The sequence below is a fragment of the Cygnus olor genome, chromosome 2 (assembly GCF_009769625.2).
Source record: "Cygnus olor isolate bCygOlo1 chromosome 2, bCygOlo1.pri.v2, whole genome shotgun sequence".
Lineage (NCBI taxonomy): Eukaryota > Metazoa > Chordata > Aves > Anseriformes > Anatidae > Cygnus > Cygnus olor.
Genome location: NC_049170.1, coordinates 47,035,853 through 47,059,191, shown reverse-complemented (window position 1 = coordinate 47,059,191; position 23,339 = coordinate 47,035,853). Strand labels below are relative to the sequence as shown.

The following is a 23,339-nucleotide window of genomic DNA, read 5'->3' as shown; positions in this document are numbered from 1 at the left end:
GGTCAGCCGCCACCACGCAGCGATCCCTGTGTACAGGAACGGGGCTGCAGGTGAGCCGTGGGATGCATCCCAGATATGCACCTGCTAGTGGATGTACAGCCCACCGGAGGTGCTGCAGGGCGAGACGCCCAAGCGCCTTCCACACCACAGGCTTGCTCCTGTTGTGTCGTGCTCCCCGCTCTGGGCACAGCGGCCAGCACCCCACATGTTTAATGCAGCGAGGAGCCTCGGGGGCTGCAGGCACCCACAGGAGCTGTGGCAGCACGGTCACACAAGGCCTCCGCCAGCGGGTGTGCATCAGGACGAGGCTTGGGAGCTTCTAGGGGAGCCTGGAGGCTGTGCACAAGAGCTGCGTGAGGAACGTGAACCTGCCACCAACCGCCCCTCGTCACGGAGCTCTCAGAAGGCCGCCGCAAAGAGAACAACCCCCGTAATTAATGCCTGGCACGCTTTTAATTACTTAATTAATTACTCCTTCCCAGGGGGAAGCCCGGGGGCGCTCGGACCTCTCCCTGAGGTAACCCCCCCTCCCCCGCCCCGCCATCACCTCAGCGAGGGGCCGGGGGGGGGGGGGGGGCGACAGCCGCTGCGCCCACCCTGTCCGCTTCCCGCCCGCTGCGCGCGGCGCTGCGCATGCGCGGAGCCCTCCCCCTGTCAGGCCGTGGCGGGGGGGTGACTGCGCGCGGGGGGCGGAAGCGGAAGCAGCGGGGCGGTGGCGGAGGCGGAGGCGGGGGGGTGATGGCGGCGGTGAGGCTGAGCGAGGCGGAGAAGCTGTACATCGTGCACGGCGTGCAGGTACCGCCCCGCGGGGGTCTCCCGGGCACCGGGCTTCGCTGCGTGGCGCTGGGGGCCGGGGTGACCTCGCGGAGGGAGTCAGGCCGCCGGGAGGTGCCCTGCTGGGCAGAGAAGACGCAGATAATTCCAAGCTCTGGGCGTAGAACTGAGGTGTTCGGGAGGAATGCTTCGCTCCGAGGGCGGTGAGGCGCCGGCACGGGCTGCCCGGGGAAGCTGTGGGTGCCCCATCCCTGCTCAAGGCCAGGCCGGATGGGGCTTTGGGCAGCCTGGTGTGGTGGGTTGGAAGGGACCTCTAAGGTCATTTGATGCCAACCCCCTGCCGTGGCAGGGACACCTCCCACCGGACCAGGTTGCCCAGGCCCCATTCAGCCTGGCCTTGAACACTTCCAGGGACCGGGATTCTCTGGGCAACCTGTTCCACTGCCTCACCGCCCTCATGGTAAAGAATCTCTTCTGAACATCTAATCTAGATCTCCCCTTTTTTAGTTTGGAGAGGAATAGTGAAGGACAGGCGGAGAGGACTGTGCTTTCTGCAAACCAGATAAACTGTAGGTCGTGGAGAGCAGGAGAAGTGCCTGAAAGGACTGGAAGAAAGCCAATGTCATGCTAGCCTTCAAAAAGGGCAAGAAGGAGGACCCAGGCAACTACAGACCGGTCAGCCTCATCCATGGAAAGGGGATGGAGCAGCTCATCCTGGAGGTCATTTCTAGGCTTGTGGAGGATGAGAAGGTGATCAGGAATAGTCAGCATGGATTCACCAAGGGGCTTAACCAATCTGATAGCCTTCTATGATGAGATGACTAGCTGGGTAGAGGAGGGGAGAGCAGTGGATGTGGTCTACCTTGACTTCAGCAAGGCTTTTGACACTGTCTCCCATAACATCCTCATAGACAAGCTCAGGAAGTGTGGCCCAGATGAGTGGACAGTGAAGGGGATTGATAACTGGCTGGACGGCAGAGCTCAGAGGGTTGTGCTTAGTGGTGGGTGTGGAGTCTAGTTGGAGGCCTGCAGCTAGCATTTTTGGAGGCCCGTAGCTAGCAGCGTCCCCCAGGGGTCAGTCCAGTTTTGTTCAGCTTATTCCTACCACTAGCTGGACGATGGAGTGGAGTGCACCCTCATCAGTTTTGCTGATGACACAAAGCTCGGAGGAGTGGCTGACACCAGAGGGCTGTGCTGCCATTTAGAGGGACCTCGACAGGCTGGAGGGCTGGGCTGAGAGGAACCTCATGAGGTTCAACAAGGGCAACTGCAGGGTCCTGCACCTCAGGAGGAATAACCCAAGCACCAGTGCAGGCTGGGCTAACACGCAGGAGAGCAGCTCTGCAGAAAGGGACCTGGGAGTCCTGGTGGACAGCAGGCTGACCACGAGGCAGCAATGTGCCCTGGTGGCCAAGAAGGCCAACGGTATCCTGGGCTGCATTCGGAAGAGTGCTGCCAGCAGGTCAAGGGAGGTGATCCTGCCCCTCTACTCAGCCCTGGTGAGGCCACACCTGGAGTCTTGTGTCCAGTTCTGGGCTTTCCAGTACAAGAGGGGCATGGAGCTCCTGGAGTGAGTCCAGAGGAGGGCTACAAAGATGATGAGAGGACTGGAGCACCTGTCGTATGAGGACAGGCTGAGAGAGCTGGGCCTGTTTAGCCTGGAGAAGAGAAGACTGAGGGGAGACCTCATCAATGTATATAAATATCTGAGGGGAGGGTATTGAGAGGATGGAGCCGGTCTCTCTTCAATTGTGCCCAGTGACAGGACGAGAGGCAACAGGCACCAACTGAAGCACAGGAGGTGCCGACTGGATACGAGAGGGCACTTCTCTACTGTGAGGGTGACGGAGCACTGGCGCAGGTTGCCCAGAGAGGCTGTGGAGTCTCCTTCTCTGGAGATATTCAAAACCCATCTGGATGCCATCCTGCACAACGTGCTCTAGGTGATCCTGCTTGGCAGGGGGGTTGGACTGGATGATATTCAGGGCTCCCTTCCAATGTCAGCCATTCTGTGACTCTGTATTTTACAGTGAAGAAAACTGTGCTTTTATGGGGACGAGCTTTGTAGCATCTGAGGAGTGCAAATCAATGTGTGTTTGAAATGCAAACAGACAAAAACATTTTGAAGGCTGGCGGGCATTTTTGTCTGCTGGGTCCTAATTACATACCTAAAAGGTAGAAAACTCGGGCATTGCAATGAAGACCTGTGTTGTGTTAGGTAATGTACCTTTTAAAGCCAAGACCTTGACACTTTCTGTTGAAACCAGAGGGACTTAGTGCAAGAGTTGAGGTCTGCACGCAGAGCGCTTGTTGCAAGCTCTAGACAGGTGAGAGGTGAACGGAGAAGTGCAGCTGGTTCCCTTACTCTTGTACGTGGAAGTTGGTGATGAAACTAGGAGCCATTAATTTTATATTCATCTTCACTGCTGTGGTTGGCATGGGAAAAGGAAACTTTAAAACCAAAAATTCTTATTTTCACTTTGCATTGGTGCTTCCCTTAAGCAAAACACATTGGTTGTCGTACTTAGGAGGACCTGCGTGTAGATGGCCGTGGCTGCGAAGATTACAGGTGTGCAGAAGTAGAAACGGATGTTGTGTCAAACACAAGTGGGTCTGCGAGAGTGAAGCTGGTAGGTGAATTTTTTGTACACTGCTGATGAAGCTGCTGGCTTACTGGACTTCTTTTAAGATAAGCCATTGCAGTCTGTAGATGTATCTGTGTGTGTCACATGCACAGCACTAACTGCAACGGTGGGTTAGGGAAATAATGACAGGATATATAGGTCATTCAGGCCAGCTTAACCCACTGGAGCTAGATTTCTTGTGGAGTACCTGGAAGGCCTTCAATCTGAACTAATCTGCTATTTAATTTTGGAAAAACGGAGCCACTGTTGTCACAGGAAAGTGACTTGCTGTGAAAAAGTCACAGTTCTGTGCCTTTACAGCAAAGCAAAGCTATTTCTGGCATCTGTTGATGTAAAGAAAATAAATAGATTTTTTGAAGTATTATAAAGGTTCTGCAGATGTAGCTGTTCCCAGAACGAGAATGATAACAAGTCTTGGATATAAGAGTGTCTTCTAAATGTAGAGAAACCTGATACGTATGGTAAATGTGTGAAGAAGTTACCTAGGCATAATGTTCTTCTTCTAAAGCCTTTCCTTTAAAAAAAAAAAAACAAACAAACCACTAACCTGATTTCAAGTGTGCTGTGATAGTTATTGTCGCTAATCTTTCTAGGTGGAAATGTCAGCTTGCTGTAGGCATCTAAATTACACAGTCTTGTGAATATGGTTCTAGTTGTGTGTGATACGTTTCTGTTTTAACAGGGACACACTGATATCTTGGTAGGCGTAAAAGCTGAAATGGGGACACCAAAGCTGGAGAAACCAGATGAAGGTTATCTGGAATTCTTCGTTGACTGGTTAGTATACTAGAAGAAAAGGTAATAGACCTAAAATCTCATTAGTCGTTTATTCCAAATAACGTTCTTCTGAAATTTATACCTTCAGTGCACTAACCTGCTGCTAGGGTCTGAATAATTCTAACAATTTATTTCACTGTTTTAACAATGGTGAATGTTTAGAAACTTTCTGCTCGTTCTGCAAAACCAAAATAAGCAAAACAGTAGGAGTTAAAGAACCAGGTTAAATAAAACAATCCCAAATTGCACAGCATCACTACAGCTGGGAAAGAATAATGGTTCGGTTACGTCTGTTTAACATGACTTCATGACTATAATGTCAGTTGCCTTTTTTGTTACAGTGTTTGAATATAGAAAATATTTTTCAGAAATGAAGTATTCCAAGGATGGGGTTGGGAGGGAGATGCGTAGCAATATTAATGGATCTTGTCAGTTCTAGAAATATGCAGTCCTCACTTTCTTTAAGAACATAGACATAGAACATAGAGAAGGGTAGTCACTGCCCCCATGCTTGTGCTAGGAGGGAGAGGTGACTTCTGGCTTCAAGGAAGATCCACAAGACAAAATGTGAAGTGAGAGCAGCTTGTTTCCCCTATAGGGAAATGAGATGCCCTCGGTACTCTGATGCTTTTCCAGGCTGCCACTGGGTGGTGGTAACTGAGCACAATTTGATACGCCACGTTGTGTGGCGAAGTTCTTAGGTATTCTACTTGGCTTTTGTGGTGTTTAATAAAGTAAATACAGCTCTAAGTGAAGAATATCCTCTCTGTAATCAAGTCTTTGTAGACCAGGAAAGAAGCTGTGAGCTTACTGTGGAAAATCCAGTTAATCTTTTGTTTTCAGTGCAATGGAAATCTGTATGCTAACTACGTATTTTGTGTTAAACTCAACTGGGAGTTGAAAACCAATTTGATTTTAAGTTAGCCTTTGAGTAATTGTAAAGTGCAGACAGCACAAGTTGTTACAACCTATATATCTGGTTTGGCCTCAGAGATGGTCTTTTGTTTAATTATCTCCATTACAATTACTTATGTTGTAGATGATAGTTTTTTAAGGGCTTGAGCAGCAAGTGTTTATTTTCCATTGAACAACAAGGGAAGTATTTACTGTGAAAGAAAGGACTTTACTGGTAACAGCAAGGGATTTTGAAAGCAGGTATCTGTGGCGGAAGCGTGTTTGTGCTTTAAAAGGATTTTTGATTGTTGTGTGATGTGACACTGAAATAGTTTTGAAAGTCTTCAAAAACTATGTTCTGTTTGGGAGTAGAAATTCCCTTTGCTCACCCTGGCCACTACTAAGTTCTTTCTGTGTTTCATAAAACAAGCTTTTTGGCTTTTTCATTTATTTGCGTGCTTGGCAGTCCTCTTTCAGATTTTACCCAGTGAAAATTGCTGCAGTATTCTGTGAGCGTTGGGTGGCAGTGTTTACCAAATAGTTATTGTATTAGTACCCAGCCAACATTATTTCTTTACTTCACTTTGATTGTAAGGAACTGAAGTGTTAAAAATAGTGTTGGAATTAAGATGCAGTCAAACCTGCAATTATTTTCCAGTTAGGTCCTATGTTCTTCTTACTGTCAAAGAAAGCAGCCATTCATAGTTAAAAGCTACAGCATTTGGTGGAATTTGGTGCTTAAAAATAATGAGGTATAGATTGAGGTTTGTATATTTTTTTTCAATTTATCATAGGAAGCATAATGTTTGCATAACCATACTTTAAACAGAACAGTTTAAACTGAATGGTCTAGTTAACCTGCAAAAAACAGATTCTGTGAATAAGTGCTCCTTTAGTACAGCCTAAAGGCCTGACTTGGCTATATTCCCAGAATTAGTTATACTTAGATAGGGCCCTATCTTCTAAAATCAGCGTCTAATATTAATGCAACTGCAAATAATAGTGTCACGCTTGCAGTGCTTACTCATGTGGTAGATGTGGTCTGGAAGCATAGGTCGGTGCTTGACTGGCAGTAATATTTACCTTTTCAGTGTGTATAGTGCTGTCTATTTATAGAAATGGCAAATAACTCCTATAAAATCCAGTAGTTCTTTGGGGCATTCTGAATTATCGTCAGTTCTGCCAAAGAACAAGTTGGGAGAATTACTGTATGGCAAGGATTTTCCTTACAGGCTCTGCAGTCTTGTTGACACAGCTCACTTGATGTTCGAAGTCATAAGTAGATAACGTGGGTCTTTAGTTGTTTGTTTTTTTTAAAGGTGAAGTGATTCTGTTCCAAGAGTGTATTTTCTGCTGTATGTTCACGTTCCTGTGGCATTGGTGTTGGAAGAAAGCTGAGGATTTTTATCATTGTATCAATACAAAATGTACATGAGAAATTGTCACTGAGAGATACCCAGCCAAGTAGGGTTCAAGGTTTTGCTTTAACAGATTTTGAACGTATCATCAAATTACTCCTATGGGATCCCCTCCCTTCCCATGTTCTGTTAAGAGAAATGAGTTTGGGGGCGATCTGATTAGTTTATTTAAAAACTAGATCTGCCACGTTTGCCACAGGTCTACTTCTTGAAAATGCTTTTGCCCTCTCTCTACAGTAGGGGGTTAGGTTCAGAGTATTCGTTTATTTTGCTGTGTGCTCATCTCTGGGCATTTCTGCTCTATTTCATTGCGATTTGGAGCTTCATGGGGTTGTTGTTTTCCACTTGGCTGTGAACAAGGTCCCAGCACCCAAGCACTTATTGCATGACCTCATAATCAAAGTTTCCTGTGTTGGAATCGCGTAAATGAAGACCACACACTTTTTTGTCTGTTCCCTTTTGGAAAAAATGCTCTTTGGTTGTTCCTATCCAAAAGCAGCAGTTGCTGAAAGTAATGAGCTGCTGTCTGTAAGTGCCTTGGTAGCAGAGAGTACACTCACCAAAAGAAATTACCAATTAAGGCCAGGCAGTCATGTCAATTCTGCATATTCTACTTGTCTCAGTGTCACATCTTTCTCTTCTTACCTTATTAATTACCTTCTTACCTAACTCTCTTACCTTATTAATTTCACATTCATCTCTAACAGGCTGCCTTGTTAGCCACTCTGAACTTAGTACAATTTTCTCTCACTTCTTTTTCTTGAAAGGATTGAGGTGATAGAAGATGAGAATACTAAAGAGCTAGTCCCAGGGAAAATTCACCAGCTTTAATATTGTCTTAGGAACTGAAGATAGTAGTGGAATTTAATTAGTATCACTTAGTAACAAAATATAGGTATATTATCTGCATTAAAACATTTTCTTATGCAAAATGGGAATTATTTCTTCACAGATGATGTGCTTATTCTTGTACAAATAAATCCATGGGGATGTTTCTCGTACTTTATGTTTAAGAAATGTGCTTTGGATATTGGCAGGTTCAGAAGTAAAAGTATTTTTTTTCTCCTTTCTTTATCTAGTTCTGCAAATGCTACTCCTGAATTTGAAGGCCGGGGAGGAGAAGAACTTGGCACAGAGATAGCAAATACACTCTACAGAATATTTAGCAGTGAAGGGAGTGTAGACCTGAAATCTCTTTGTATTAATCCTAGAGAGCACTGCTGGGTTCTCTATGTTGATGTATTGGTAAGTAAGGAAACGAAAACTATTAAGAATTCGAGGAGGTTTTCAAGGCACTGGGTGACTGAGCATAGCCATGTGTATTTTCATATAAAAATGCTTCTCATAATGTGACATCATACTTCACAGCATGGATGGCCATTTTCTTGTGAACCTACCTATCATAGTTAATCACTACTTCTTGCTTACTCTTTTTCTACTCTTCTGGGTGGTGCTGCTCCACTGCAGAGCTAATAAAGCACTGAATACTCCAAATCTGTCTCCCATAAAAATCAGTAATCTTACATGCACAAGGAAATTGCAGCTCAAGACAGCTGAACTTTTTTTCCAAGTGAATGTATCATTCAAATAAACGTAATTGAGCACGGATGTATGTTAGCCCTAACATAACTGTCCCTACTGTCTACTTCTTTGTGCTATAATCAGTACTAAGTCAATGAAGTAATGCAGAAACTTTTCTATCCAAAGTTACATTTGGCCTAGGCAATATTTGATGGAAGTTGTATACATGTATTGAATGTAGAAGAGAAACTGAATATTTGTGCCCATTAAAAAATGGAAACTGAGTTTTGTGCATGTAAATCTTGTGCATGCAGCAGCTCAGTTTCCAAACAATGCTGTATTTACAGTGCTCTGTCATGGGAATTTAATAGAAGTCTGTAAGTCAGACTCTTCTGAGCTCTGTTTCCAACTCTTACTGGTCCAAATTTGAGTTTCCATTTGTCAAATGTGTAACTGAAAACATGTTGAGAGATACTACTCACTGGAATCAATGTCTATGAAATGATTTACTAAATGTTAAGCTGTATTGCCAAAGAAAAACAGAACAAAAAAAACCCACAGGGTTTTATTAAACAAAACAGGAACATGTAGACTGAGACTGAAATGTAAAAATGAGTCCATTAAGTTTTTAAAGAGCGATACGTTAGCCTAGTTACAATAGGCATGGTACTTAACGTGACAGTCCAAATATACAGCATGACCAGATGTGTACCACTGCTGAGTGCGTTAACAATCCTAGTCACCAGCGTATTGGAGCTTGGCACAGTTTATAGAGGATGAAGTGCTAGTTCTGAGAAATCACACCATGACCTTGAGTTGCTAGGTTATTACAAGCAGAGGTACAGAATATTAAATGCAGTGCTTATTTAAGCAACATACCGTTTCTGCAGCATAAACAAGGACTTTTAATAAAGCTGACTGCTGCAGATAAAGTTCTGTGTAACTGTTGTGTGAAATATAACTGGTCGTTATCTGATTTGTCCTGGACAAATCTATTGATTTTCCACAGCTACAGAGGAAAATAGCCTTGGTGTTTACATGCTACTAGTTGTATCAGAACAGCGAGACCTATGGTACGCGTTATGTTTTATTTAGCTGTGTTTACAGTATCAGCAAAGAATCTGTTGTAGGTTCATAACTAGGACTCAAAAGTTGATGATGTCACCTGCAGATTTTTTTCTGAGAGCAATTGAAGAGCTGCTGAGTTAGATAAAACAGATACTTTTAACATAACTCTTCCATTCCCCCCCCTGCCCCCAGCATCTGTATTTTAACATTTGTGAGGTATTTGTACTAATTCCTTTTCCAAGTAGAAGATGTACAGATCACATTTATGATAGTTTATACTTGATGTAGGCGCTTGATACCTACAGGTTTTCATGAAGCTCTTCTTGCTGAGTGATTGCTCTAGAGCTCCGTTTTGATGGTAGAAATGTGACACTTGTGCTAATATAAAATATTTTGTCTTAGTATTCATCTTTTGAGGGAGGCAGGTTCTATATCTAATAACTGACCGTTGAGAGTCCTTTGGATAATGTTGTACTTCAGAATTCATGGAAGTGTTTGTGTTACATAGCTAAGTAGGAGGGAAAATAAGTCATAAATCTGTCTTAAGTTTCAAAATACTGGTACCTTGTGGGCAGATGGAAAAGTTCTTGTTTCCAAGCCTCTTATTCTGACAGACAAGAACCCCTAAAAAGAGTTATGAAGCTGGAGGTGCTCTGTTGCTATGCGATTTAGCCGTGCACACATTGATAAAAGCATCTATATTGAGCTCCTGTGTGTAAATAAAATTTGAGATACGCAAGCTCAAAAGAGAAAATAGTGATATTTTGCACAGTCATGCGGCTTGTAGATTGAAAACATCTCTCATATTTGATTTTTCTGGTGGTCAGTGTAGTTGAGAAGAGCTACAATTGTGTATAGTCAGACAGGGGAAAAAGGAAACTTCAACCAGACACACTGTGAAGATGCAGACTGCCTACCACCACGATTCTGCACACACGTGAATTAAAGGTCAATAAAACGTACTTTGACCTTTCAAAATACACGCATTCTTAATAACAGTAGATGTTTGCATTCATGAGCTACTCTTTGCAAGTGTGAGTTATACAGTACTGCAAAGCTATAGCCTGTTCTCACCCTCTCTTTCTGTCTTTTTTTCTCCCCTTCCAAGTTACTGATATCTGAAATAAGCTTTTAGGAGTTTTTTAGGGGGTTGTTTTTGGTACTTGCATAGCCTCCTTCCCATAGTTCGCACCAGCAGCCTGCCGTACTGAGCAAGGAGAACTGAAGTTGTGCGATCTCTTTTCATTCCCTACCTCATCACGCTACATTGTGTGCTTGGGCGTTAGGGCGGGTGCATTAGGTTCTGTTGAAATTCTGCTGGTTCACTGCTGAGCATCCTTCAGAGGATTCCTTCATCTTTTCTATCCCCGCCTTGCCTCAGCACTGTTAGGAGGAAAGAAAGCCAACAACTTATAAATCTGTTCCAAAAACTCACAGTTGAGCAGACTTTCTTCAATCCTTTAAAAACAAAACAAACGAAACCCCTGAAAAGTAAAAATGGAGTGGGTGCGGGGGAATCTCTGCACAACATGCTTCAGCCTTCATTTATATTTGGAGGAATTGTTGTACTGTGCTTGATACAGGCTTTGTTCCTAGCCTGTAGGTGCCACTGTAATATAGATAAGGCTTTAGAAAAGCAGCCTGAACATAACCCTGGCAACAGTACAGGCACATCCCATTATTGTGTTTTAATAACAAAGGTATTGTGAGCTTATTGTGTTATCCAGTAAAATCCGATAATGACTGCAAGTGGCAAGTTAACCTCTCTGTATCCAGCAGCTGTTTGGAAAGAAATAATTTGATCACCTTTGTATTAGCTTTCTCTCCCAACTTTTGTCATTCCTTTTACGCAATTCAGTTTGTCTTCATAAAAATAAGCTGTCTTTCTAGAATATCTGATTTATGATTTGTTCCTAGCGTGGGAGTTTATCTCCTCCTTAAATAAATTTTGAGGAACAATCAATACAATCAGTGTTGTAAAACTTGTTTTGCTCTCATTGTCCAGCATAGATGGATGTAGCGGAGAAGCATACATATGTTCTTATCGGTGTAGTTTCCAGTGCTTGTTGGGGATGTGTGTGTTTGTAGAATAGTGCTGGCTGAGGACAAGCTAAGGATGGAGCTTGTCAGAGAACTATCACTAGGCTGTCACCAAATACATCTCTGAGTTGTCTGTCAGCCTGTGAGTAGTAGTGGTTACGGGAGCCCTGCCTTTTTATATTGTGTGCAGTGCTGATCTTCTATTTGGTTGTTCTCCTGATCTCAGTGGGAAGAAACTAAGCTAGGTTCCCTCCATAGGCTTTGATTCAAGTGATAGTATTATCAACAAGTAGACTTTGAAATCAGGATTTCCTTAGATCTTTTTCATCTACAAGAGAAACTCATAGATGACTCCTTTTCCATAAAGAATAGAGAATAAACCAAGATGTACCTTTGAAACTATACTTTGTGTAATTAGCTTCCTTTATAACTTTATTATATAATTTCATACAATGTTCTGGATGAGAATTGGCATTGCTTGTTTGAAAACTATTTTAAAAAGACTCCCCATTGAAATAAAGTATACAAGATCGTTTGTCTTGTTTTAACATGAAAGAACAAATGTGCTGAGTATTATCAGAAATATTCTGTTCATAGTCTAGTTCAGAGATTTAACATGAGAAGAGTAAGAACAGCGATTTCATTTCAGCTTCTATTACTAGATGTTATTAATTTTATTATGAAGTGCTTTAACTCTTCTATTTTTCATGCATAATACAGTCAACTGAAATCTTAGTTTTGTATTTGGAGTTTATTTTTCATAGATAGGCTTTAAAGACAAGTTTTTAACCTATTCTTGTTCTTAATTTTGTGCTTTTTCAGGTAAGTTTAAGTAAAATAAAGACTTGACTTAAAGAAAAATTAGTTTAGTACCTTTTAAAGAAATTCTTCTTTTCCTCCCCAGTTATTGGAGTGTGGTGGGAACCTCTTTGATGCAATCTCTATTGCGGTGAAGGCAGCTCTCTTTAACACAAGGTAAAGCACAGCTCTTCTTTCATGTGAGTGGAAGTGGCATGGGAAGAGAAATACTTTCTGTGAGCTAGGCATCTTTATGCTTAATATATTTGAGTAAGAAAAATGTAAGGCAACTTAAATTTGGATAAAAGATGGTCTGTTTGCAAGCATGTGACGTGAACTAATGTCTTTGCATGTTTCTAATAATCCAGTGTTGTGTTGCATTATATGCACAACGGGGCTCTCAATATAACTCTTCTTCTGTAGCCAGATCCAGAAGAAAAATGTATTGACCATATGGTTTTGTTGCAAGTAGTTGGAGGCCTTTGTGTTGATGCCATGTGAGTTTAAAATACAAAGTATTTACTGATGTCCAGATCTCTGGATGGCATTCTTAATTAGTTGTTTAACCTTTAAACAAAACCTGAAACGCATTCAGGAGACATAACAATAGGAATGTGCTGGTTTGAACATCCCAATGATACTCAAAGTTTTGAAGACCTGTGATAACTAGAGAGCTATGGTAACTAGGCTGGAGGAGAAGGGGAAGGTGAAGAAGAGAGGGAGTGTGAAGAAGTGGGGAAAAGTATCCCCTCTTTCTCCCCCGCCCCCGATTGGCTTCCGGAGGAGAAAAGGTAAAAGGTGTAATTATTAATAGTTTCTGAGATACGGTTTCTGAAGTATGGAGGTGACGGCGATGCTCTGTACAAATACCAAATTAGTCTCATTTTATCACATCATAAGCCAGTGTTACACAGTACAGCAAAATACTAACCTTAAACCAGCCCCCAGAAATGATAAACAGCACGACAGGGAACACACACAGTAAGTAATGTGCTAGATAGCACAGTTCAGAAAACAGGCACAGCAGACTGGAGATCAAAAAAATCAGCATTGTGATTAGCAACACTGTGATTAAACTGATCTAATGCTTATAACAATTTTGTTTTAACACGCTATAGTCAGATCTGTCATTATCTCAACCCTTTCAAGTCTCACAGTGGGTGCCAAAAGGACTGTTGTGGCAGGCAGCTCAGCACCATGCAGCTGTTTGCTCACACACACACACACATAGTGGGGAGACAATTGTGGGGGAAAAAAGTAAAAGCTTGCGGGTTGAGATAAAGACAATTTAATAGGATAGAAAAGGAAGAGAAATAATAATGGTAATAATAATAATATGCACAAAGTAGGTGATGCACAATGCAGTTGCTCACCACCCGCTGACTGCTGCCTGTCCCTGAGCAGCAGTCCCTCCCACCCTGGCCAGCCACCCCATATTAATTGTACAGCATGACACCACAAGGTATGGAATACCCCTTTGGCCAGTTTGGGACAGCTGTCCTGGTTCTGTCCCCTCTCAGCTTCTTGTGCACCCCCAGACTCCTCACTGGCGGGCAGCAGAAGAAGCTGAAATGTCCTGGGCTTACTGTAAGCACTGTTCTGCAACAACTAAAACATAAATTTGTTATCAACATTATTGTCATCCTAAATCCAAAACATGGCACCATACCAGCTACTAGGAGGAAAATTAACTCTATCCTAGCTGAAACCAGGACACCCATGCATTTTAGTTCAAAGAATGGAAATCTAAAATCTAGTAGAATCATTGATACAAATGCTTTTTGAATGCGTTCGATAGTATTAAATATTTTTCTAATTTTTATCTTCATTATCTATAGATGAAAGGGAATATAGAGTTTTGTACCACTCTGGAGAAAGAAACTAGTGAATGGCTTTGCTTAAAAAATCTTACATAGCAAAAAAAGCTGGAAGAGGTGCAAAAATTTGAGTCTTACAGGCACAAATGCTTTAAAGTAGATCTCAAATTGTTTTCTCTGTAAATCAGAGATCTGCTGAAGTCAGTGGCATAGTTCTTGTTTATTCATCAGGGAACCAGTGCACAGTACTAGAACTGGAAAAGTACCCACAAGAAGAAGAAATTAAGCTTTTGAAGATGGAGGCAATGTATCATGTTATACACACTTTAAAGTTGGGAGGAGGGGAGAGCCAATCTGAGTCTGCGACTTGTATACGTGGCTGAGAAATTTTCCATCTTAATCAAGCTCTCAGTGGTACCTTTTAACTGTAGATTGTTTTTGCAGCATTAAGAAATACTGTCACAAATGTAATAGCTCACAAAGACTTGACAGTACACTAAAGGGAAGAAACGCCTATGTCTCCGTGTGGGGGCTTCCGGGATGAGAAAGTTGTGTAGTTAAAACAGTTGCTCCCATGTGGGTTGTTCTGCAGATCCAAGATGCTTGCTTTATTTGCAGGATAATGGCCTTTTTTCGTATTTCAACTATAGTTCTAGTTTTGAGTAAAGAGAGAACATCGTATAAAAATAATAAAAAATAAATGAAAATGGACAGCATGGAGGGTGTAATTGTTTTGATGATTCTTTGTTTTCATTGTTCTGGAAACTGTATCCTTCATACAATCTGTGGGCAGTCATCCTCAGTCTTGTGGAAGCAGGATATCCGACCAAAACGTGGTACAATATGACATGACACAAAGCGTGCTGATTTTGACCTGTGAAAACCCTGTCTATTGACTTGTGCAGGGAACACGAGTACGTCTCATCTAATCAGAGCTCAGAAAGTCAGAGCTGAAATACAAAGTGAAAAGCTGTTGTCCTTATCTGCTATTCTTTCCTCTTTCCCTCCATATATACTGAATTTTCTTTGGATTGATACAAAGGTTGTTTAGAGTAGCAGCCCAGTCTCCTTGAAATATTGATGTCTGAGTAAGACAAGATGTCAATTTGAAGATCGCTTCAGATTAAGTGTTTTGAACTTCGCTAGACGTACGTGTCCCTCATTGAGTCTTCCTTGCCTTTCATAATCTGTTTACAGGTTTTTGTTGCAAGTGTTCTCAGATCTTTGTTTGCCTTTGACTTCAGCCTTAAAACCAAGAGCAGGAAGCTCAGGCTGCTGTTTTCTTCTTTGAAGCCACAGATTTTTTGTTCAGATGTTCAGATAGGCATTTGAAAAGCTCAGCTTCATCCTTAAAATCTTGCTCCTAACCATTTATTTTGTTTATAATAGCTATGGCACACTTTTCTTTAGGGCTAAGTAAATCCATAGTAGTAACGTCAGGAATTTTGTGCAAGAATTATGGGATTTCAATCCTTTTTATGTCTGGCCTGGCTCGCTGTATCCCCTTCAGGCATGGAACAATGACAATATGACTGTCGTGGGGGAATATTTACTCCTTGGAGTTTTGCATTGTTCATTGTGTTCTAAAAACTAAATCAAGATCATGTGTGAAAGATAGCTGATACCTAACTTTATTCTTAACCGTGTCTCCGAAGTGCTTAAGGCCGGATTTATCCATGATTGAAGTAGATATTGCAAAATGTGCAAGTAGCCACCATGTCAGGACTCAGCATTAAACCCAATCTTGCGGAATGTGCCTCGTTGCAACTGAGGCAACAAAAACTAGGCACATGACAAAAGCTACGGAGTTTATAACACAGTAGCCTTGTAGATGTCCTGCTTTTTTTAATTATTTTTTGCTGGGTAGGGTGGTAGGGGCAGAACTGATGCCTGCATGCGAGGGTAGAACAGGTTTTGCAGTTGTTAAATCTGTGTCTCCGGCACGCAGACAAGAGCATTGTTCATTATGTGACTAAGTCCTGCTGTACAGATTTCTGCGCTGATTACTTACAGGAATCAAAACAGAAGAATAAAAGCTACAAAGTAAACATGTACAGCTAGTTCTTAAGATAAATCTTCATAAGCTGGGAGAGGAAATATCAAATTTTCTGGGAATTCTCTTTGTGTTACAAACACTCTCTATGCCCATTTGGATCCTTAGTTTTTGTGTGTGTATACCCTTTTTTCCCTCCTACTGTGATGCTTGCATCTGATCAGTGCTGTCTTTGCCTTTGCAGTATTTCTAATTCATCTATCTGTCTTGTCTGTTCTTGGCCAATACAGCTCCTTGCAGGGATTTTCAGGTATTAATTCTGTCGGCTTCTTGTTGCAGACCAGACATTGCTGTGGCTTCGTAGCTATTTTAGGATGGAGTTAAAATTGCTTAATCAATCTTATAGACTGTTTTTTTTGATCTTCCTTCTTTTTTAAACACTGTTTTGGCATGTAAACTTCTTGTCTAGGCTGATGTCCAGTGTTGTCCATTGTCCTGTGTAGCTCGAGGAATAGGCACCTTGTGATTTTATTCCATCAATTTTTAATGGAATATTTTTAGTTTGAAAATAGGCTTTGATGCAATTCCACTGGGTTGTTACATAACTGCAAAGCATTTTGAGTTGAATTTCCTGAAAAAGTACACATCGTAGTTGTCTGCTTACTGAAAGTTTTAGTTTTAGCATGGCTCATTCTTGTAAGAAATCTTACTAAAGCAGAATTAGCTGTTATGAAGTACTTGGCTCTCAGATTCCTAGCCACGAGTAACTAAAACATTTGTCTAGGGAACAACAAAAATCACTTTGCTTTCCTGGAAAAAAAGTCAGTCTCTATCTCTTCCTTTAAAAGAGATTTGGTACAGAATGCATTAAAGAATGTAACATCAGGAGTCTAACCATGACACACAATGCTACTGTAAAAGTGCTAACATAAAAACAGACTGCGGGTACGTTCCACATGGCTACTGAAGTTAGCTTTCCAGGGATATCTTGAAATATTTTATGTTTTCACGTGCAAGCATGTAAAAATGGGAGCAGTTTAGCTGGGCTGTGTGGGGGTTTTGCTGGCCAGCAAAGCGAAGTCTTTCAGTCAGTGCTCCATTTTAGTGGACACCTGGATAAATGAGGGTATTGAAGATGCTGAAGTTTTTGAGAATTTGGAGGGTTGGAACTAGATGATCTTTAAGGTTCCTTCCAACCCAAGCCCTTCTATACCACCTTCTACTAAGTTATTTTAAATGATTTTATTCATTACGCTAAGAAAGCTGCATTAGATTATACTCTGAAACTCCCATTAAATGGCTATAACAAATACTTTGTGCATACCACTGATAAGGAGCCTTTTTAGCTCATTTGTGAGAAATCTTGTTATTCACAATTAAGAAGAAAGCGTTTCTTGGACTCCTACATGAGTGTTTATCCCTGGCCATCGCTTTTGTATATTTGTCCTTAGAGCAGTAGAGTCTTCTTGCTTCTTAAAGAATGAGAAGATCTTGTCAGTCTTCTCAACCTGCTAAAGAGAGAGGATTTTACTGTCATCCCTTTCCCCACCTCTCCTTAGCTGATGTCATTCTTTCTTGAACTGCTTATATTTTCTACTGATGTCATGGCTTTCCTAGGCAATGCAATTGCTGTAATTCTGACAACTTAAAGTTTGTGTGCGAGGTCGGGTGCCACAATATGAACTCGTTCAGTCTTGGCAATTTCTCTCCTGCTTTGCCAGGCAGATGTGCAAAGAATGGTTCAGAATTCAAATGTGCAAATTCTAAAAGACAGCACTGAATCTCTCCTCATGTATTAGTGTAGAAATTAGATTAAATACTAATAGTTTGAATGATACACATAGTCTTATCCTGAATATCTTCTTACTAAAGATTTTTTTTTCAGTGAGTGAGTTGTTAATACTCTGATAACATTCTGGATCTTTTTTCTAAACATGTAGCCTCTTTTAGAGGAAAGGGCACTTCTTGGAGTCGCCTGTACTCATTATCTGTTCTGACAATGATTTTGCACACGCTTTTGTTTCTGCAGAATACCCAAAGTGCGTGTTCTGGAGGATGAAGAAGGCTCTAAAGAAATTGAGCTCTCTGATGACCCTTATGATTGTATTCGACTTAACGTGGATGATGTGCCCTGCATTGTCACGTTAAGCAAAGTAAGCCTGGCAAATTTCTGACCTTCTACCTAGAGACTTCAGTTTCTGTTAACTTCACCCACTGTTTATTTTTCCCTAGAGAAAAAACTTGTGCTGCAGAAGTGGTCACTCTGTATGCATTTGTTCATCCTTGGAATTACTCTGATTAAGGGGGAGCTTTTACTGAATAAGGCATTTTTTCCACCTCCAACTTAGAGATTTCCCTTCAATGCATTCTTGTAAACTATCATGCAAGGAGAAATCTTTGATTTTTCAGCTACTCATTGCTCAACATCCAGAGCAGTAGATACTCCAATATGTTAAAACAAATGGGCATCGTTGCAAGGCTCAAAAGTTGAGTGGTCTGCCTGGAGTTTGTTGCTGGGGACAGAATTCTGTTTTCATGGGGGTAATACTGTCCTTTCAAGTGGGTTTTTGCTTTTCTTTTCCATATGTAGCACTCAACTAACAGTTGTTTTCCTGGATGATGTGTTTTCCTGGATGATGTGTTTTCCATAGCATCTGTTAGTGATTTGCTTGGTTACTGGGAAGTTTGACATATTTTTTAAGCAAGTAGCATAAACAGAAGTCCATCACTGAAGTGGGACCTCACCTAAACACCAAGATTATTTTCACCTGGGTGGTAGGGGAGCCAGTCCTTGCAGGTGAGGTGAAAGGAAAATATGGAGTTTCATGTAAGTGAAAGGATGGTCAGGGAGGAAAACAAGTTGAAGTAGAGATGTGCTTATCTCACTTCTGTTATGTGTGTACATGAGATTTGGGGTCAGAAGCTGTTGAAGTACTGTACTATCAACTCAGTCTCTAAACTCTACCAAAGATTACATGAGATTAGGATGGAAGGCTGTAGACAACTAACTGAGCTACCCGTACAGTTAAATTTTTTAATAAAGAACCTGGACAACTGCGAACTAATACGTTGTTTTGTCATTAACTTACAGATTGGATATAGGCATGTGGTGGATGCTACCCTTCAGGAAGAAGCCTGTTCTTTGGCCAGCCTGCTTATTGCTGTGACCAGTAAGGGTGCCCTAACTTGCATGAAGAAAATAGGGAAAGGTAGCCTTGATCCTGAGAGCATTTTTGAAATGATGGAGGTAAGGAGTTTTGAGCAGTTACTATCTTGCATGATAATGGATGAACTGGAACTTGAGTATATGAGAAGCTAGAGTAAGGACATTAAAAGCAGAGACCTTGTTGCTTTTATTAGGTGAATAAGGGACCTGTTGAAGGTCACAGACAGTTCCTTTGAAACAGAATCTCGTATGAGTGGAAGTTATCTAAAAGTTTAATATCCCTGAAATGTATTGTACTCACATTTAGAGTGAAACCTCTAACATGGTAATGTCTCCACAGAAGTAGAGGTAGTAGTTTGAAGGGCTGGTACGTGGTGTTCTCTTCTAGCACAACTCATTTGTTTTGTCATAAGCTTCTGTTCTTGCTTTACTGTTGTTTTTTCTTGGCTCCTTTATTGAGTTTTTGATCCGCCCCTACTCCATGGAAGTACTATTATCAGGGTGTTTTTCACATCCACATGAGAATTCCATTTTAAACTTTTCTTTAGGCTTTTCTTGAAACTGTCTTCCCATATAAATTCTCATGCCTGGATTTGGCCTTGAGCATCAGACAGAAATGAGTTTTGAACTTTTGAGTCAGAATGAAAATTAAATACTTAAAACCGGCTCCATTTCCTAGAGATCCAGAACTAATTTTGGCATGGCTAAAGTGGAAGTGAGGAATGCAGAAGTTGGAGCCAAGTTTGAAAGCAGTTGGTCTCAAGTGGAAATTACATGCCGAATACATATGGATGGAAGTTCAGTGCATCGTGATGTCAGTCCAGAGTGCTAATCGTGGTGGTACCAGTGGTCTGCTCATTTGCATCCAGGGAGGTCACTTAACCCCCTTGTTGGCTGGGTAGATGTGCACAGGGTTTATCTTTAATCTGGCATTCTAAAGAAACCAAACGTTGTGTGGACATCTGATGTGTCTTCCTGGATGGATTTTGAGTCCAATTCTAACTAAATGTCACAAGACTTCAAGTTTTGGGTATAGGGCTGCTACAGAGAGATGGGTGTTTAAGTCAGCTACAGGCTCATGGTAGAAGGCAGCCCCCATGCAAGTTTTCTGATGTCCAAATGCAGAAAACATTGATCGCCAACTTTGCTCTACATTGAGCCCTAACTAGGAAATGAACTTCGGTGGTTCCATTGTATAGTCTACTATCGGGCCGTGCTTGAGACTATCCAGTGCTTACCTAAGCCCTGAGGAGATGTGTTTGGAAACCTTCCAACTGTCTTACTCTACTTAAGAGCTCCTTGTCCCTTCATGTTGGTAAAAGGAGTTAAAGCTTAAGCTGAACGCCTGGTGAATTGTGCTCTCGCTTGCTTTGGAAGAAGTCTTCTCTATTGAGTGGTGAGCAGTTGGAGGGTGTGAGGGAGAAAACTGATGAGAAGAAACAAATATGTTTTCTGGGAGGTGAGAGGTTCTGGTTTGTTTAATCAGGCTGCTATGTTTGAGGCAGTCTCAGAGTACCAAGGGAAAAAATAAAAAAAAATAGAGGAGGGGACTGGGAATGTCCAGCGAAGGAGCTGCATAATCCTTCCTTGACACTTCCTGTCCCTAGTGAGTTTTAACAGCAGGTCAGAAGGTGTGTTCAACTTTCCCTGCCTGGCAGAGAACAGGTGTACCTAGGACATGTCTCTTAGGAAGGAAGTTGCATGGGGAAGTTTTGGGAAGCTGTCAGCGTTAGGCTTTTTGCTGAGTTTATGGTCCATAAGGGAGGCAAGCAGGCATAGGATGGCCACAGTATTGTGTGTTTTATCAACACCAGAGCTTTGCAGAGTTCCTGTTCACTTTGACCAGGTGTGGGTGATGTTATCCTACATTTGAGGAGAAGAGTGAGCAAAGTACATCACCCCTCTGGACTCCGGAGTGCTGCTGTGGTCTTTGTCCCAGTGCAGAGCAGTAGCAATTCTTGCGTGCTGTCTTCTATTTAGCATGACTCTTACTGTTTAGGATTGACAGCCACCTTGCTGCCGCAGAGCTCATCCCAGATCTGCTTTGGTATTACGGACCATGTTCTGTCACCTGGTTCTTCAGTCAGAAATGTACCTTACTTTAAGGTTTGTGCACCCACAGCGTTGGGAATTGTCACTAGCAAATGAAAGAGAACTTTGTGGTTTTTCAGCTCTATGGCAGGCATAGGCTTCATTGCAGAGATCAGGAACTGATAAACTCAGTTTAATACAGCCTGGCTTTGGCTATTTAGGGACCGGTGGGCTCTGTTCAGCTGTGTATGGGGTCGGTATTTCAGGTTGTCTAAGAGGAACCCCAGGAGAATGCTAATGATCTCTGCTTCTTTAAGATCTTTATTTCAGCACTGCCCAATGCTCCTCATTCCTGCAGCTTCTGCAGTACACTTGTGCCTATGGGGAGAGTGGGGGCTGGTATCAGAGCTAACCCTGGTGGTTTTCCACTGCTGGAGTTTATTTCTGCATAGAAAGCCTTCTGCTGACTCCTTCAAGGCCCTTAGACAGTACAGAATTGTGCAGCATGATGAAGAATCTGGCCCACAAATTGCTTTGGTGATGCAGCTGATGTGCATTTGGGGCTTTTAATACTGGACCAAAACCTCTGGCTACATGTAGTGTGTTATGCAGAAAGCATACCGCTTCGTATTGCATGTGTTGGCTAATTTGAATGTGTGTTTGTACCTGATGCAGATTTAATTTGTACCCTTGAGTGATCCAGCGTTGCATGGATCGGGTGCTGATGATCGTGGAATGCTTCTCTGATGAATTGGAGCGCTGCCTTTATGCATAGTTTTTTCCAAAACTTAATCAAATTAAGATGAAACTTTCACCACCATTATTTTTCTTAATTAAAAACATGTTTTTATTACACCAGCTGGTATATATTAATCATTAAAGGGAAAATATTTGTCAAAAGAAAGTGATCCATGAGAGTTGTCTTCCTGTTAATAAGCATATGTCTCAGACTTGTTTTGCTTTCTTTACTTTGCAGACAGGAAAGAGAGTAGGAAAGTCATTGCACATATCCCTTCAGAAGATTTTGGATGAAGAAGAAAGTTTGGGGACCACACGGCAGAAAGTTGGATTTCTAGGATGAGTTTTTATTAAATGCTCAAAACTGTTTTTAACTGATTGTGCAATTGTGTCAGTTTGTATATAGAAAAGGGATATTCCTTGTTGCAGTAGGTACACTCTTCCAGCTAAAAGCTTTTAAAATGTTACTAAGCTGAAAGAAAGCTGTAGTTAAATGTCAATGAGAAAATATGGGTCGTTCTCCATATGGGTAACTGCCTGCACCTAGGAGGCACACCAGCAGCAATTGGTGGAATTGCCTGAGAAATGCTCAAGTCTGTTTTAAAGAGTGACGGGTGTGGGTTTCACTTAATTCTGTTTGCATGTGTTCCACTTCTGCGGGCCAGCTGCTGTCCTTTAGAACGTATAAGGGGGAGTCCTTGGTACAGCACAAGCCAGATTTTGGGTCTCTAAAACACTTTTGTTCATCATCCAGATAATTCTTCTTAATGGGAGGAAGAAAGCAGCACTTACTGGAAGTCTTCCTTCAAATTATCTTACTTTTCTTTGAATAAAGTGCAGTTAGATTTTACTATAAATACAACATGGCCCCAAGTTTATAAATCATATTTTAAACCAAAATGTCTTTGTTTAATAGAGCTCTCTCTGTCCCTTTTCCCAACAGATACAGTAGCCTAGCTGAAACCTCTTACAGTGGCTAAGGAGGAGGGGCATGACTAGGGTAGAAGGGAAAATAAGTTAATTTTGCTGAGTTTGGTAGTTCAGCTGAAAAAGAATGGCCTTCAGTAAAGATCCTCTACGTGCTGTGCTGGGCAGCAGTGCACGGGGCTAAAGCCTCACTTTCACTGTTGTCCTGCTAGATCTTAACTTGTAATACCAAAGGAGACATCTGAGAGAATGCAGGTCTTGGGTTCACTGGGCTGGAGCTGGAATGAACACGGAGACAGTTGTAGAGGCTCAAACAAGAGGAGAACCTTTGTCCTTCTACACTTTCACTAAGATTGGAAATGGATTTCATCAAAGCTGAAAAAGACAGGAGAAGGTGGCAGATAAGATGCAATCAAGTTGTATCACCAGGTCTTCAAAGCCGTGGATACCTACATCAGTTGGCTGGTGCAGCAAAGAGTAAGAGCTGTTTTTCCTGCAGGACAGGAAGAAGCGTCAGACTGGAGAAGTTGGAGGAAAAAGATTTCAAGGTGTTTCAGCTGTATTAGAAGGTTCCTTTTGAATACACATTTTGATAAAAGCTACAATAATAATCCAGAATTTCTTTACCTCTTAATCAACAAGTGTTTGTTCAATATCCTGTTTTAATTTCCTAATGCCAGATAAATAAAATCTCTTGACTGGTGCATGTTTGGTGGGGAGAAGGGGAAGGGT

At 41.9% G+C, this 23,339-nt stretch overlaps 2 protein-coding genes across 2 annotated transcripts in view; one reads left to right on the top strand and one right to left on the bottom strand.

The window, feature by feature from the left end:
• The window catches only part of ZDHHC3 (zinc finger DHHC-type palmitoyltransferase 3), a 32,721-nt gene extending 32,342 nt beyond the window's left edge, over positions 1–379 (bottom strand). Inside the window, exon 1 of the mRNA XM_040546669.1 lies at positions 82–379. The gene's annotated coding sequence lies outside the window, so the exon portion shown is untranslated. The remainder of the gene's footprint in view (positions 1–81) is intronic.
• Positions 380–686: 307 nt separating this feature from the next.
• Positions 687–22,052, top strand: EXOSC7 (exosome component 7). The gene is made up of 8 exons (XM_040546676.1): positions 687–795; positions 3,303–3,404; positions 4,102–4,196; positions 7,588–7,753; positions 12,042–12,112; positions 17,775–17,898; positions 18,837–18,992; positions 21,919–22,052. Exons 1-8 carry the CDS (start codon positions 739–741, stop codon positions 22,021–22,023), a joined length of 876 nt encoding a protein of 291 aa, XP_040402610.1. The 5' UTR covers positions 687–738; the 3' UTR covers positions 22,024–22,052.
• The last annotated feature ends 1,287 nt before the right edge of the window (positions 22,053–23,339 follow it).

What these genes read in the sequence shown, in the direction of transcription:
- EXOSC7 (XM_040546676.1), top strand. Translation starts at nt 739, where the DNA reads ATGGCGGCGGTGAGGCTGAGCGAGGCGGAGAAGCTGTACATCGTGCAC. An exon ending in CTGGAATTCTTCGTTGACTG is followed by an intron (nt 4,197 to 7,587) that starts GTTAGTATACTA and finishes TTCTTTATCTAG; the next exon opens with TTCTGCAAATGCTACTCCTG. An exon ending in GCATTTTTGAAATGATGGAG is followed by an intron (nt 18,993 to 21,918) that starts GTAAGGAGTTTT and finishes TTTACTTTGCAG; the next exon opens with ACAGGAAAGAGAGTAGGAAA.